The sequence below is a fragment of the Tyto alba genome, unplaced genomic scaffold (assembly GCF_018691265.1).
Source record: "Tyto alba isolate M040663 unplaced genomic scaffold, T.alba_DEE_v4.0 Super-Scaffold_5, whole genome shotgun sequence".
NCBI classification, from domain to species: Eukaryota; Metazoa; Chordata; class Aves; order Strigiformes; family Tytonidae; genus Tyto; species Tyto alba.
The window spans coordinates 12,697,541-12,714,171 of NW_024881326.1; the positions used below are offsets into that span (position 1 = coordinate 12,697,541).

The 16,631-nt window shown below is 37.6% G+C and overlaps 1 protein-coding gene across 1 annotated transcript in view; it reads left to right on the plus strand.

The window, feature by feature from the left end:
• Positions 1-15,432, plus strand: part of ZC3H12B (zinc finger CCCH-type containing 12B) — a 34,477-nt gene extending 19,045 nt beyond the window's left edge. Inside the window, exons 2-6 of the mRNA XM_042807203.1 lie at positions 3,116-3,890; positions 7,504-7,643; positions 8,383-8,617; positions 8,708-8,814; positions 9,377-15,432. Coding sequence (XP_042663137.1) covers positions 3,280-3,890; positions 7,504-7,643; positions 8,383-8,617; positions 8,708-8,814; positions 9,377-10,797 — 2,514 coding nt within the window. The 5' untranslated portion in view covers positions 3,116-3,279 and the 3' untranslated portion in view covers positions 10,798-15,432. The remainder of the gene's footprint in view (positions 1-3,115; positions 3,891-7,503; positions 7,644-8,382; positions 8,618-8,707; positions 8,815-9,376) is intronic.
• Positions 15,433-16,631: the final 1,199 nt, after the last annotated feature.

Below are 16,631 nucleotides of genomic sequence, written 5' to 3' on the forward strand. Positions count from 1 at the left end.
TGGTTACTGACCAAGATAGCTACCTTTGTCAGGTACTTTTTTTGCTTACTTAAGAATCACTCAATTGTAGCTGAGAATCTTGATGTTCATATCCATCAAAAGAAATTTTCACTCAGACTGTGCTTCATATGATATGAGAACTAGGACTGTATTTTAGAATATTCTATTTGTTTCTTCTAAGCTTTTTTTTTTTTCCCACTGTATAGTTAGTGATGGAAGTAATTCCCTCTTAGCCACTCTCAAGAGGCCACAAGTGAATTGAACAGGCTATGAAAGATCATTATCTCCAAGGCAAACAAAGTGCACAAATAAATAAAACTTCAATCTATTTACCTAAAACTGCTCATTTGTAAACATACATATTCTTAAAATTCCTACCTTTCATAGGTAGGTACTTCCCAGTGTCACTGGAAATGTGGGTTGAACTTCATTGTATTCTGGATATATACCTACCATCTCTGCCAGTATGTAAATTTACCACAGCCAAATGAGATGTATAACTAAAGAGCATAAATTAGAGTGCCATTACTGTTTGGCCTGTTTAAGGTAATTATATATTACTGTGTAAATGTTTCACAGATTAATAATCTTTTTTTTCGCTTTGAGACAATTTTAGGGCTTTTTTGTTGTTAGGTCATTAGGGATCTGTCTTAGAGATCCTTCAACATTTTTATGGTTTGGATTATCAAATTTTACCACTCTTCTAGACCTGTTGTTCTCTGAAATATTCCTATAGGCAACAGAAAACCACTATTTAATGTAGGGAAATAGTCAAGGAAGAAAGCACTCCGAGATGAGTGGTGTATCTCAGGGGCTATGGTTTTTCAGCATCTTATTACCTAAAAACAAATGGATGTGAAAACTTTTAATGAATAAGCTTTGTCTTATTGTCAGTTGTCCTCTGAGCTCAAACCATGATACTTATGTGCACACTGGTGGTTCTTTCATTTTTTTCTTCTGTGGCTTACAGTGCGGTGTAAAATGCCATACTGTTTTTCAGGAGAAAAAAAAAAAAGTTTTTCTTTTTAAAGATACTTTTAGTATGTAAGATTTTGGGTTTATGTTTATTACATTTGCTTTACATCACTAAGATACTCATGCATGTCAGCATTTCCATTATTATTCTCTTGATTTGAGTATCTACTGAACATTGTTCTTCAGAAAGATAAAGTTCTATTTTTAGGAAGAAAATCAAAGAAGTAATAAAATGTACAATGTCAGAGATGCTCTTCTTCTAGCTACACTAGATGCAAGTTTCCCCCAAGACAGATTCTAATACTTATTTTTAGTCCCTAGGTTTGGCATTACTGTACATCAAGGGAGTTACACTGCTGTACATTAAGGGAGTATTTCTCTTATTATTATTGATGTTTTGGTAGACCACAGTAATTAAATAAGAGCCACTGTGGTCTCTTGGGGAACTAGGAATCAGATTTTTAAAAAGCTTTTGAATATGAGTGTGTTTGATAATGTCCTGTATATAAATAATTCATGTACTTGGTTGAGTGCTTATTCTCTTTTGAGGTAAATTTTGTCTTCTTTTAATGCTTGCTCGTAGCCTGAAGGAGTGGAAGAGACATGAGAGGAGATGAAGAAGGTGCATGGAAGAGATACAAATTTATTCTTAGTTACACTAGTGACCAACAACCTCCCCAAAAAACATGTCATGCTTTTGTCATGTTTTCACTTTTTTTTTTTTTTTTTAACTACGTTTTGGGTGCGTCAGGAGCTTGTTAGAAAAGGACATCTTTGACCAATCTCTGTTCTAGTGCCAAAGTCATGCCTATTTTGTGTCACAAAAATTCCCATAGGAATCCTGGGAAAAAGCTTTTCATGCATCCATATATACAGCATTTGTCAGAACACCAGTAACTGGCTATAAAAGCAAAGGTATATTGGAAAACTGGTGTCAATACCTAGGTCTTTCTTCTGTGATTGCTGTTTAAATCCAATATTATGCTTCTCATGCCTCTTTGGACTACATCTTCACTGAAAGAAGCCTCAGCAGTAGATGTAGCTTTAAAATGGTGCTCTTTCACAAGTTTGGTACCTTTTAATTTTTCTATCTTTCAGTCTTTCTTCTTTTTATCTGTAGTTACTTCTAAAAGAGGTGACTAACAAAAGCAAGAGTTATCAAAATGAGAAAGTGGATTTAAAATAAATGGTTTCTTCAAGACGATTATATCATTATTTTTCATTATTCATACTAGATCCTGCATTCTCAGGTCTGTTGTTTTACAGAGGAGAGGAAAGTGGGACTTGCAGCTTTCTGTAAGTAGGCCTCTAGCTAATTACTTTGGTAATCAATTTTCTCCAGTTACCTGCATTTATATCTAGGTCTTAGTTTACCATTTTATCTAAAACGTTAACAACTATTTTTCAAAGGCTCCATAATGTCAGTTCAGCCCTTCACAGGTTACTTGAATCTTTTAATTTGTCAGACCTCTCACTAGAATCCTTTGAACAATTTTTCTTCTGATGTAAGACAAGAATTATGAGTGTCTATCCTGATTATCTGACAAGATGCAGTAATATCCATCTTTGATTTTGGAATTTTCAGTGCAGTACGTACGGTAAACAGTGCACAAGATGATTGTTGTGTAGAACCTTTGTGCATCTTGTTATTGACCTTTACATGTCTAGCAGCCAGCTTGCAGTAAACTTAACTTGTTGGTTCTAATAGTAAACCCTTACTGAAAGAGGCTGAAATGGTTTGTGTTCGATTTTATGCATACTGGAACTCCACACAGTTTTTCCTGATGTAGACAGGCTGTTCACGCAGTAGAAGGTTGTAAAGACAGGTTTCTAGTGAAAGTGGTGGGACACCCACTTCTCTGTTTTATTATCTCTAAATATTACTGAGATATTCCATTAATTCTAGCTGTAAGTTTATTGTGTGGGAAGTGTAATTTTTTTTGTGCGTAGAGTAGCTGGGGGAGGGAAAGAGAGTTTAATTTGTGATTAAAGAGACAACATAATTACATGTTTTATTATGATCAATTTTTACACAAAAATGTCAATGACTAGAGACTTCTACTGACTTGTAAACAAAATCATTGTGGTTATTGTGCAGAATTTGTCAAAAGCTAATTTTTTTTTTTTTTTTTTTTTAAAGGAACTTCATGTTGGTGTTGTTTATGCCAGAACATAGTAAACAAGGCAAATTAACTCCAGCCTCGTGTAAACTTTTAATTGGCCAACATGATGCAGTTGAGTATGAATTCCAGGTGGCTTTGGAAATGAAAGAGAACTGAGCTCTCTGGCTGGAAGCTGAACGTGATGACGGCCTGGTCTATGGTAGGGAAGCTGAAAATGGAGAAGAGGCACTCCAGAGAAGACAGAAATGTGGAACAAGATGCTGGGGAATGCAGTGCTGAATCTGAGGAATGGACGAGCTCAGAAAGTGAACCTGAGCAACCATACTTCAGAAGCAGCTGTAGCAATACTCAGTGGAGAGAAAAGGAGGTTTCCACTAAACCACATCGGCCACTCTGCCGGTCCCCTTGTTTGGATCGCCCAAGTTTTTCACAGAGCAGTATCACACAAGACTTGAAGCTAGATGAATGCAAAACAAATTTGGACAAGGAATACCAAGCTAAAATGGATTTTGCTTTAAAGCTTGGGTATGCAGGAGATCAGATCCAGGCTGTACTGAATAAATTGGGAGCAGATGCACTCATCAATGATGTTCTGGCAGAGCTTGTGAGACTTGGCAACAAAAGTGAATCAGAGGGACAGAGCAGTGCCAGCAGTACCACTAGTACTCTGGTGCCAAGAGGCCCTTGCCCAAAGGAAATAGCAAGCCCTGAATTGTCACTTGAAGATGAAGTTGTGGATAACAGTGATAACTTGAGGCCAATTGTCATTGATGGAAGCAATGTGGCTATGAGGTGGGTCTCCCCGTTACAACATTTGAAAAGGATAAATTGCTAAAATATTTATGAGAAAAATCAGTATTGATGGCAAAGTAATCTTAAATCGTGTAGTATATTTACAGTGGTAATAGATCCTTTTGTATGCAATCTTTAGTTCAGCCTTTTAATTATGCCGTTACTCCTTTATATGCTATCTGTATTCCAATTCCCCTCCCCTCTTTTCAAACCAAGTTCTCCCCTCAAGTCTTTTGTTCCAGCTATCTAGCTGCAGTGTATTTTTTGTGGGGATGGGTTTGATTTTTTAAGTCATTGAACAATGTTGAAAATTATTTTTCTTTAATGTCCAGAGGCAACCAAATAGGGGAGGAAAACTTGGTTCTTTCTAAAATGCTATGCAGTGTATGCTGATGAGATATGCAGTGGACTTCAGGGTATTTGAGCTTCTACTGATCAAGCCTGCTTAAAACTCAAAGCAGTTTTGTTGTGTCAGTACAGGGATATACAGGAGCTATATGTGCTGTTTCACACAGCTATGGTGCTTGTAATTTCAGACACGGGCACTCAGCTTCTTGGGTCAACACTAACTCAAGAGTTACCTGTCCCATGCCACTTTCAAACATGTCTGTAGAGTACACAGTTCAGCTAGCCATTAATTTGTTTATCATTGAGAAAGTGTGATTTTATAAGAGAGAGTTCTTTAAACAGTCTGTTTAGTGATCAGTGGATACCAAGATTTCTTCAAGTAGTGTTTGCAGGCTAGATTTCCTGTAGTATCACCTTTCTGCTCTAAAAGAAATTTGGGTTCTGAATTTTTTTTTTCAACTTATTTAAGAAAATTCAGATTTTTATAGGTGTATTGAGTACTCTGAGTTTTGAAATACATAAACCCTCCCAAATCCTATAAGAATATTTTATATACAGGATTTTCCAGTGCCAAGCTGTGGTTATATCAACCCAAAAGATGTTTTTGTAAAGCAACATACCAATATTGGACTTAACTTTTTTCTTTCCTTTTTGTCCTGTGCCTGTTGAATTTACAGTCTCTGTACTCCTTGAGATACTCCTCAGCATAATGCGGCAGCAACTGGAAGAAAGTGTGTGTGTGCTCTTAATATTGCATAGCTTAGAACTGATGCTCTGGTTATAGAATCATAGAATATATCAAGTTGGAAGGGACCCATAAGGATCATTGAGTCCAACTCATAACAAAACGCATACACATCTGAAAACTTAAAAGGATATTAAATTCTGAAAAGTGTGGAATATACAAAAATCTAAAGAAAAATGCTTGAGCAACACTGCGACTTCTGTGTTCATGAAGTTGCAAGGATTTGGACTACACCGGTGATCCACAGGCCTTAATTGTACAGATGGTGTTAGATCCTTCTGCCTTTGGTCTGTCTCAGTGTTACTTTACATAACAGTTTGAGCTCAGGAAGGGCATGCATCTTGCAGTAATCTGTGATGTTGTTCTATAACAACAACATTGAAGTAAAATTTTGAATGATAATCCACAGAGTAACGCTAAAGACAGTTTTAATAAGATGCAAATCTCTTAATTACGCAGCATCTGCTCTACAGACTGAGAATATCTGAATAGTGCAAGGGTTCTACACTTCTCATGCTCAAAAATACTGCAGTTATTGATTATACAAACAGAGGCCTTGCCTTTATGGTAAAAGGTGTATGTCGTAACTGAAAGGTGGCTATATATGGAAAATGGTGCCATTTCAATTTCCAGTATTGACATTTTCTTGAAGTAAACATTTTTTGGGGATGCTACACAGAACTAACAGCTTGGAACAGGATGGTGCAGCTGGATGCCACTGAGTACAGCCCAATGCCAGCTGCTTTAAGTAGTGGGAGCCGTACCCAGCACTATACAGCGCCACAAAGCCGCCCCAGGCACAGCCAACTGCTGGCACTGCCCGCGCTCCGGGGTTTTCTGCCCAGCACTGCTACCCAGGCCCGTCGTGGCTTCCAAAATGCCATGCAGCGTATGCTGATGAGGTGCAGTGGACTTCAGGGTATGTGGGCTCCTGTGATCAAGCCTGCTCAGAATCCAAAGCAGCGTCGCTGCCAGGGACAGGCAGGAGCTGACACACACAGCTCAGACACGCGTGGCCTCCCTGCCCTCCCTCTGTGACCCCCCTGGCCGGGCCACCCAACTGCTTTTCTTGTGGTGAGGATCTCGCTCCACAGTACAACATCACTGATGTGATTCAGTTAGCACCTTTTGCAACGGGTGGAATGATTTGAAGAAATTAATTGTCTTCACAAATTAATACAGAAGTCTCTTCAGAAATGATGACTGGTAGGTGCCAAACTAACTGGGCAGCATCACTCCTATCACAATTGATGAAAAATTGCAGCTCTGTTGAGAAAGGGTGGAAAAAAAAAGTTGAATTCATGTATTATGAAGAGTGTGTATCAAGGAGCATAGCACTGGCTTACTACTCTACCCTTTTCAAATGGAATTTTAGAAGCAGTTCACTTTACTAGCCACGCTGAACTGTAACAGATTGGTTTTGTTTGGTTGCTTTTTGGTGGTTTGGTTTTTTAAGTAGAAAGGGCAGACCAATTTTTTTTTTTTTCCTAGAGTAGTTACAATATTAATTGAAAAGAACCAGAACCCTTAATTTTTTATTATTCAATTAGATGGTGTAGGAGTAATATATGCACTCTGTTTTTCAGACAAAGAAAATGTTGTCTTGAAGCTAAATATGAAATCCAGCCATAATGCAAAGATCTGTGTGCCTCTCCTTCCTGTGTAGACTAACTACTAAGGATATTATAATTAAATGTCATGTTCTTCTCTTATATGTGTGCTTATGTATTATTCAGGCATTCCTAAACTACTTCCTGAAAGGATTTAAAACCCGATTCTTTAGTTCATTCTATATTTAGCAAATCAAAATAGGTGCACCCATGATGTAGACTCAATAAGATTCATAATTAAGTTTCTCCTTAGTTTCTATCAAACCTCAGAAGAATTTATTTTTTCCTTTGCAGAAACTTCTTAGGCCGTTTCAAAAATTAAACCCCCTTATCTGAATTCTGTGCTGTTTTAGAGACTCCTGTGTGTTTCGGAAAAGGAAGTTTTGAAGGAGGGGGGGCTTACACAACTTTGAAAGAGTTCTTTCCCTTAAAAAGTCCTAATAAAAAATGCAGAACATAAGTATTAGAGAAACAGTTTTTAATCTAGATATTTTAAAGCACCTATTACCCATGACAGCCAGCATTGTTAGTTCATTCCTTTTTTTGTTATTAATATAATTTTATGGTATTATTTAAGGTAAGCTCAATTTGTTGGGGAAAGTTGTTTTTGTCATTAGCTCAGCTAATCGAATGAAAAAGGGAAAAAACTTCATGTTTATTTGTTTTTGCTTCTGAGACAGTGACACTTCACTGTTTCTACAGTTTTAAGTAGCAGTGTTGCTATAATCTGATGCCTGAATAGCGCTGGACAATTGTCTTTTTCCAGTTACGGAAGCTTGTCTAATGAAAAGGTTTACCTATCTTTACAGACTTTGTTTCCCTTATATCCTTAGAACACCACAACAACAAAACCAAAAACCAAATGTAACTTTTGTCCTTGCTGTTTCTAAAACTTTTGCATGGTCTTCAGCCATGGGAATAAAGAAGGATTTTCCTGTCGGGGAATTCAACTAGCTGTCGATTGGTTCCTGGAAAAGGGACATAAAGATATCACTGTGTTTGTACCTGCATGGAGAAAAGAACAGTCTCGACCTGATGCACCGATTACAGGTAACAGATCAAGATTTTCTTTGGCCCCTGGGTAAAAAAGAAAAAAGCATTGCGTTAAGACACAACCATGTCATTTTTCTGATGGGTACTACATACTGGGCTGTGGATGTGATCTTGCACAATGATGCTGCACTCAGCTGCTCATTTGAAAACACAGTTTCACTGGTCAGGAAACAAGTATTTAAGTATCTGCACCTGTAAACAGTGCTGGGTTTTTGTTAACATTACACTTTCAACACTTTTGAGAAGCAGTAGTAATAGTTTTCCTATTAGCAAACACTGTTACACATGTAGGAACCGTTTCTTAGTTGCTGGGCGAGTATAAAATAAGTAGGATCAGGCCAGGGATTCAGTATCTTGAAAACTGAAGAGGCACCAGGAGTTTTGATCCACAGAAAGTACTTATGTTTTACTCTAGGCTAACAAGGTGGCTATTGAAATACAGTAACCACTGACTTTGTGACGTGTTCAGGAAGATTGAGTAAAGGTACATGGTTGTTTACAGAGGAATAGAGTGGTTACGAAGCTTAAATATTGAATATTTACCCAGTGCATTGAAACCTCAGAAAGAAAGTGCCACTCCGCACCTAAGTATTTTTAAATCATAATGGGGACCATATATGAACATAATTACAAAATGCTTTGTCAGAAAAGAGGGCAAGAAGTTTCATATTTCAAAAGCTGCAATTTCTTTCTTTTAAAACTTTTTAAAAGCTGCTCAACTAATATTATTTTACAGATCAAGAAATCTTACGTAAATTGGAGAAGGAAAAAATTCTTGTTTTCACCCCATCTCGAAGAGTTCAGGGAAGAAGAGTAGTTTGCTATGATGATCGATTCATAGTAAAACTTGCTTTTGACTCAGATGGCATCATTGTATCAAACGACAACTATCGGGATCTTCAAAATGAAAAACCAGAATGGAAGAAGTTCATAGAGGAGCGGCTGCTAATGTATTCTTTTGTGAACGACAAGTATGGTTTTTTTCTTCAAAAGTAAGGGAATTTGCTAATTCAGAATCTGCAGGAAAAAACGAAATTCACATTTCATTTCTCTCCTCTTAGATTTATGCCTCCTGATGATCCTTTAGGACGCCACGGTCCAAGCCTTGAAAATTTCTTAAGGAAAAGGCCAGTTATTCCTGAACATAAGAAACAACCGTGTCCTTATGGTAAGTGCCTAAGCCTGATTGATTTGTTGTATTCAAAGGTAGGTGATGCAAACAATTAATTAACATCTTGTCATTACTGGGGGAAAAAAAACAAGCATCCATTTTTCGTGTTGCCATCCAAGCACTGAATCCATTTTGAAACCCTTCATACACCTATTAATAAAAACAACGTAGCAGAAAATTAAGGATTACCAGATACCTTGTGGCTAACACAGCTTTTTACGCTTTTCTTCTGGTTTGTATTCCAGGAATGAGATTAATAACTATACAAACTGTTAGAGCTATTTTGGTTTATATAGCATTGAATATGTTGTCAATATTGCAGTCGTGAGCCAGTAGGAAGAAAAGTGATGTGTCTTGCCCTTGGTGCAGTGATATACGTGGATACAGGTGGCAGAGTCTGTGACTGCCTGTATATACAATATCTATAATTATTCCTTAGGGGGCTAATATAGAAATATTACTATTGAGAAGTGGTGAAAGATACAAAGAAAAAAAGATAGCAACTGGTGGTATTGATTAGTTTTTGGTTTATTTAACCTGAAAAAAATTTTTCTTCCAGGTAAAAAGTGCACCTATGGGCACAAATGTAAATATTACCACCCAGAACGGGCAAACCAGCCTCAAAGGTCAGTAGCGGATGAGCTTCGAATAAGTGCCAAATTATCTGCTGTGAAAACTATGAGTGAGGGAGCCTTGGCCAAATGTGGCACAGGGCCATCCAGCTCCAAAGGAGAAATCAGTTCTGAAGTGAAACGCATTGCCCCAAAACGCCAGTCAGATCCAAGCATTAGAGCAGTAGCTGTGGAGCCTGAGGAAAAGTTATCAGTAGCCCGGAAGTCGGAGGCCAGCTCTGTCCCGTCTCTGGTTTCTGCATTAAGTGTACCAACGCTCCCTCCACCAAAAAGCCATGCAGCTGGTGCATTAAATACTCGTTCTGCAAGCAGTCCGGTGCCAGGTTCCTCACAGTTCATGCATCAGAAATCCTCACTGGAACATATGTCCAGTGTGCAATATCCTCCTATACTAGTCACCAATAGCCATGGCACCTCAGTTAGCTATACTGACCAGTATCCCAAATACGAATCACTGGGGGACCATGGCTATTATTCCTTACTCAGTGATTTCTCCAACTTGAGCATAAGTAGTATGCGTAACACAGATTATTATGGGGCTGATCTGGACCAGGGGATGTATTCTAGAAACTCAAGCCCCTGTCCTGACAATTGCTTAAGCCATACAAGTAATGATTCTTATTCCTCTTATAATGACTTGTATCTGGGTGTAGCAGATGCCAGTCCAGAAGACAATGTGAAGATGCACAGACTGCCATCGCAAAATCGTCTTCAGCCTTTTTCCCATGGTTACCATGAAGCCTTAAATAGAGTTCAGAGTTACGGAACTGAAGAGCCTAAGCAATCCCTTCGCAAACAGTCAGTTTCCCACTTAGGCCTACATGCCCAGCATCCAGTTGTTGGAGCACGGTCCAGTTGTCCAGGAGAATACCCTGTGCCTCAAAATGTTCATCCATCCACTGCACAACCAAGCCGTGCCTTGGTCATGACGAGAATGGACAGTATTTCTGACTCACGGCTTTATGAAAGTAACCCTACAAGGCAGAGAAGACCACCCCTCTGTCGAGAGCAGCATGCCAGCTGGGATCCATTGCCATGTGCATCAGACTCTTACACTTACCACTCGTATCCACTGAGTAACAACCTCATGCAGCCGTGTTATGAACCCGTAATGGTAAGAAGCATGCCTGAGAAGATGGAGCAGCTCTGGAGGAATCCCTGGATTGGGATATGTGGTGAGCCACGGGAACCTCATATCATCCCAGAACATCAGTATCAAACATACAAGAACCTCTGCAATATTTTCCCTCCAAGCATTGTCCTTTCGGTGATGGAAAAGAATCCCCACATGACAGATGCACAACAGCTGGCAGCTATGATTGTTGCCAAATTAAGAACAGGGCGTTAAAGCATTACAGCCTCTTTTGGATAAATGAAACTATATAGCGTAAAGGACCTGGAGGAAAACTCAAATGAAGAAGGAAAGGGCCAACCTATTGTAAATATTTTCTACTAAGATAGTATAAAATTCTGTACACAGTAGCAATCATATATATGCTGAGGCACTATATACGAGTCGATTGTATTGTAAATTTTAAGATTTTAAATATAGGGATTTTTAATAGTATTTTATAGGAAATGCATACCTTGCTGCATGGATAGCTCATTAAGAACTACAATGTCACGTTCAGTGTCTCAAAGCTGTTACTACAAAATTATTGTTAGCAATTATATTGCATGTATTAGTGTACACTTTCAATTTGCTTATAAATACCTAATCGGCCTTTAAAAGTATGCTCTAGACATACCCAGATGACTTTCAGGGTTTCAGCTTTGTCATTTGACACTGCCTACTGGCATATTAAATATTGAAGAAAAAGTAAACGACACAAATTAACATACTCAATTTGTAAAAGGAAAAACTGATTTCAGCTTTTGAATGTCAATATAGTTGGTACTTAAATTTCAAAACTGTTCCCCAAAAGTTTGAGTATTTAATACGTTGTCCAATACATTGGCTCAATCCAACAGAAGCCAACTACTTTATTAAATTAGGACCAAACCATTAAGGAGTGTGAAGGTGTGAGCGCCATTCAATAAACTAAAAAGTTGAACTGTAGCTTCTCTCTTCAGAATCGCCTCTCCACTGAGCAGTGAGCAGCTGCTGGCCCGGGTGACCAGACCAGCTGAAAGTAAATCGCCAGTTTTATGTAAATTGGATTACTTGACCTGACGCAGAGGAAATTGGATGTTAAGGTGGAAGTTCATCAGTAAGTACAGCCCCGCCCCGGGGGCAGGGGTGGTGTTTGAGCCAGCCCACCCGTCCCGGTGGCTGTACCTGTACCAGCTCAACTTGAGAAGGCGGTGGGGGGGGAAGGCTGCTTCTTGAAAAGAGGTGCTACGGTTGGGTTCGGGTGTTTGGCAAAGCTGGCCTGGTTTTTGCTCCTCAGATCCACGCAAAGGTGTGCATTTGCCTCGTGAAGGCTTTTAGAGTTCCTGTTTCAACAGGTGAGATAATTTGGTGTGGCATTGTTTGCGCAACTGGTATCTTGCTCAGGGTGGGAACCTTTGTAGCTAAATGTCTCCAAAAGAGGCGTTTATTGTTTTTTAAGCTGCACTGACTGGACGCCCTTTTTTGAATCCATTGTATATTTCAACATTCCGAACCATTACTAACTCGATAAGTCTCGAGCTAGGACTTGTTGACTTCTACTGTAGTTTTTTTCATGAAAGTTGAGAAGGCCTGGTTTATGGCCTTTTGTTTCTTCATGAGAAGGTGTGACACTGCCTAAATGTTTCTTACTGTGAAACACACGGAACGTGAGGCTGCAGTCAGGGTTGTTTCTGGTGTTTTGATAATGGCTTGCATGCTGCTTTCTAGTTATCTGTTTGTCTGAGGAACAAAGTTATATCATTTCTTCCACTTGTGTTACTGTAATGGTTGGTTTGATTCAAAATACCTTGTGGGCTCTTTATCATGTGCAAAATATGTTCCTGTCGTATAAAAAAAAAAAAAAAAAAAAACAACCCAAACCAAACCAACAACAACCCACAATTACAGATGCAACTACAGTTAATTTACTGATACTTGATAACCGTATCACTTCACAGAGGATAAATATTCTTGTGTTGGTACAGGTAACACATATAATGACCATGTCATTATGTATTTAAAATGAGTTAAATTGAAGGTGATTCTGTATTTACACTTGTTTAAAAATAACTTAAGTTTTAATTAGTTGGTTATTGTCTGTTAATGAGAAGAAAATTCTTCAGCCATTTATAACAGTTGCGGAAAACAGATCTAACTCTTGACCAGTTTTCAAAAACATTTCTTACTAATCAGCATTTTATATTTTTAATTTGCAATTAATTATTATTCTCTTCTCTTGCATGGTATAAGCAGCTGAGAGCAATGCCTCAAATAACCAGAAATGACCTTTTGTTTGTTGATACAAATTGTATCTCTTTTTCTTGATTGTATAAAAACTGTGTATAAAACAAAAATAAATCTCTAGATTAACTTCAGTATTACATTTTCACCACAATGTTTGTGACACCATGTGTCACAGGGAAGTAGCCCATGAGTAATTATGGTTCTTTTTTATTTAAAATGGGCACTTGTAGTTTATAGACAAACAAGGACAACTTTTCAAAACCAGTTTATTATGTGCACAGATGCTGTGTGTACACTTCAAAGCATTACATGGTTATCTTTTAGTCTATTTATTAATCAGACACATTCTTGCACTAAACTTTATGTAAAAATGTTGCTGTTAACTCATCTGCATGTGTTTAAAGTGTAACAATATAATTGCTATAGACCCTGCTTTATACTTAATGGATTAATTTATAAATTATTTAGGTATAAAATGAAGTTTATTGTGCACTCATGTTTTCCATCTTGCATGGAATTAAATATTTGTATGTAGAAAAATGTCTGTTCCCTTTTTCTCCAGTTATAAAGATAAGCTATATTAAGAGAGGTTTAGTAGGTATTTTTGGTGTTTTCTAACATGGAAAACTGAGCAGAAATTGCTGTTTGAAGTGTTGGGTGGCTTATGGAGATACTAATTTCTGTAGGATTTGTCTAGTCGTTTTAATTTTCACTAACTTTTGTCTTACTGATAGACTAATTCCTTTTTAAACAATGGGAATGATATGCCAATACAAACTCAGCATACTATTTCCCTAAGGCACTTTGAAGGCAAATTGTCTTTTTTCTAAGAAGCTATTAGCATCTACTATGCTTAGAGTTACAGAACAGGCAGTGTAGCCTTGTGGAAATAATTTGCAAATTTTGTGCTTGTTTAGTCCTCCTTAGAGGTAATGAAACTTTTGTATGTGATGTAGTCTTTCCTAATCAGCTACTTCAAGTGGTAATTCAGTCATCCACATCTGTTTTCAGATATGTTTACAAGCCAATTCAAAACACTGACATTCATTCATCTTCAGCGCATAAGCTTATATTTCTTCTTACATGGAAGAGTTGATCTAACACCTGATCATAACTGTCTATATTGTAAATATAAGACTTTGTATAAATGCTCTTTTTGAGAGCATGGTATTTAAATGTTTTTAAAACTGTAAGAGGACTGTTCTATATTTTAATAAAATCCATGAAATTACTATTCTAGATGAGAAAAAAAAAAGTGGGAAGGTAAAATCCTGGCCTACTGCAATCAACAAGAGTTAAGCAGGAGACTTTAGTGTTTTACTGGGGCCAGAGCATTCTCTGGGAGTTCTGATTTACTGATCTTTCATCTTTAGCTACATTACTTTCACGTAATTTGTCATTTAGAAGTGTATGACCTTAAATTCATGAATCAAATGCTTTATGGGATGTCAGTCAAAGTTATTTAATGTTTTTTGTAAGAATTAATTGTCAGTAATATATTAAATTGTACATATAGATGATTTCACTACTGTTAGTCCTGTTGTTGTTGTATTGAGCTGCAGTAGTTGGCTTTCTTCACCTGTAGAATTAAACATTACTGTTTAATTGTTGTAAACTTTTATAAATCTCTTTGGGTTTTTTGGTTGACCCAAATATAATGTAAGTCTTAATGACAATATGAGTGAAAATGGATGTTAAACCAGTATGTGGTATTCGTAAATCTCTGTAGTAAGAAGCGTGCGCTGCTGTAGTTGCTGCTGCATGTAACTCATTGCCTAGCACGAGTCTGTTTAGCTTTTGTAAAAATGCTTTAACTGTAAACTTAGAAATAGAAAGTGTGAGTAGGGTTGCTTAGAACAAGCAGAAGGATCCTCGTTAAAAAGCAAAACAAAGCCAAAACATTGATGTAGGTGAGTTCCCCCCTACATATTTTTAATGCCAGTTTGCCTCAAATTGTGAATTTTGGCATTTTTAAAGTCCGAACATGCAAAGAATCTGTCCAGATAATTCAGTTAAAAATACTTGGTGACCTGCATGTATGTATACCTGTGATGTACACCAAACCATAACTAGGAACATTTCAAGGGACATATTTTGAGTATAGTAATTTTTAAAACTCCATGCTGAAGAGAAGGAACATGCAGATTTTCTGTGAGACTTTGCTCCACAGAGTTAAAATATTACTTTAACTTGACTTGCCAAAAGTTCAGTTACCTGCATTAGTACCACAGGACTCAACAGTCAGATCCTTAGATCTGTCACTATTATTTCTAGGGTGAGTGTTCAGCTTTAATACTCCCGGACCCATAGCTTGTCTGTGTGCCAGAGCCCTTAGTAACTGTATTTCTTGCTATATTTTAACTGGAAAAATACAAGTGCACCATCACTTAAGTTATTCTCATGCCAGTGTTTGGTTAGCTTTTGAAGAGCCATTATACAGTATCTATGATTTTGGTCTGTGGTATTTAAAGTTTGTAAATGTATTAAAAGAATTAAGAGAAGAATCTAAAAGAAATATAGGCTATTACCTGTTTCCCCCCCTCGCTCTGTGTAAAAGGTTTGCACAATTATTTAAGAACATGAAACATGTTATACTTTATATATATAAAAAAGTTTGCTTATTTAATAAAACTGAGAGCCATTGGATTATTTGTTTCTAGCTTTTTATTTTGTAACTCTCTTTAGGAAAGAGCCCCAAAAAGCTGTTTTGTCCAAAACAACTGGTGTAGTTTGTCCAAATTATTTCTCAATATTTTTATCTGATTTGCTGAAAAATACCCAGATGCTGAAATCATACACAATGCTCAGATTTTCCATCTGTGCTTAAATCTGTGAAGGAACAGGACAAGAGTTTTACTTCTCTTTAAAAAGCAGAGGAAAAAGTACTATTTAGACCCTGCTGTTTTGTCAGAATAACATCCTCTGTCAATCTCTGTATTAAACAAATTTTCTTTCACTATTTAAACACTCATTTCCCTTATTGTGGGGGAGGTGATACAACATCATTTATTGCCATGGGTTCTAGTCAAACTGCTTTAACTTGGGGGGGATGAGGACTAAAGCTAATGAAAGGAAAACGATATAGAAAGGTCATTTCTATCTGGGTTTGGCTGAACTTGGCACTGTTACCGTGTTTGCTCTCTCGAGGGCCAGGAACCAGGGGATTCAGAAGATGGCACAAACCCCATCATAACCAGTAAGCTACCTGTATTACAGAGTTGCCTTTTCCTCATCTCAGGCCCTTTTGTGTTTAATTTACATCCTCAAGTATACCACTCCTGAAACAAGTACTAATTAGATTTCTCACTGTTCCAGTTTTCTTCCCAAAACTGTCACCTGTGGGTAGAGCTGAAGTCCTTGTCAGAGTAGCTGCCTTTGGTAATGAGAAAAAGATTTGAATGGCCAGGAGCAAAGGTTCCACTACTCTGTCCAATTACTTAAATGGAAAGAAATTCAGGAAGTGGAACAAGCCAAAAGGGGTCAGAGGCCCCAAAAACAGTGGACCCAGGCCTTAACTTCCTCAGAAATCCCTGTTTGCATGATTTAGTCCATATAGTCCCAGCTTTTATCTCCAATTCTTTCTATAGCTTCCCTTTGGAGATGTTTTTTCAGACATTAAAAATCTCTCTGGAGAGATTAATTTACAGGGCAAAAGCAAGCTCAAGGACTCCTGCCCAATGCAAAGGAAAAATCAAGTAATTTAGGAATACATCAACATAGCCTTTCCTATCCCTACTCGGAATATGCTTCTAGCAGAGAAAGCATTCAGCACATTGAAAACAAATTTTACCAAGTAAACTTTGACAAAAGGGGAAAAAATTATATGCAGCACAGTAATTTGCCAG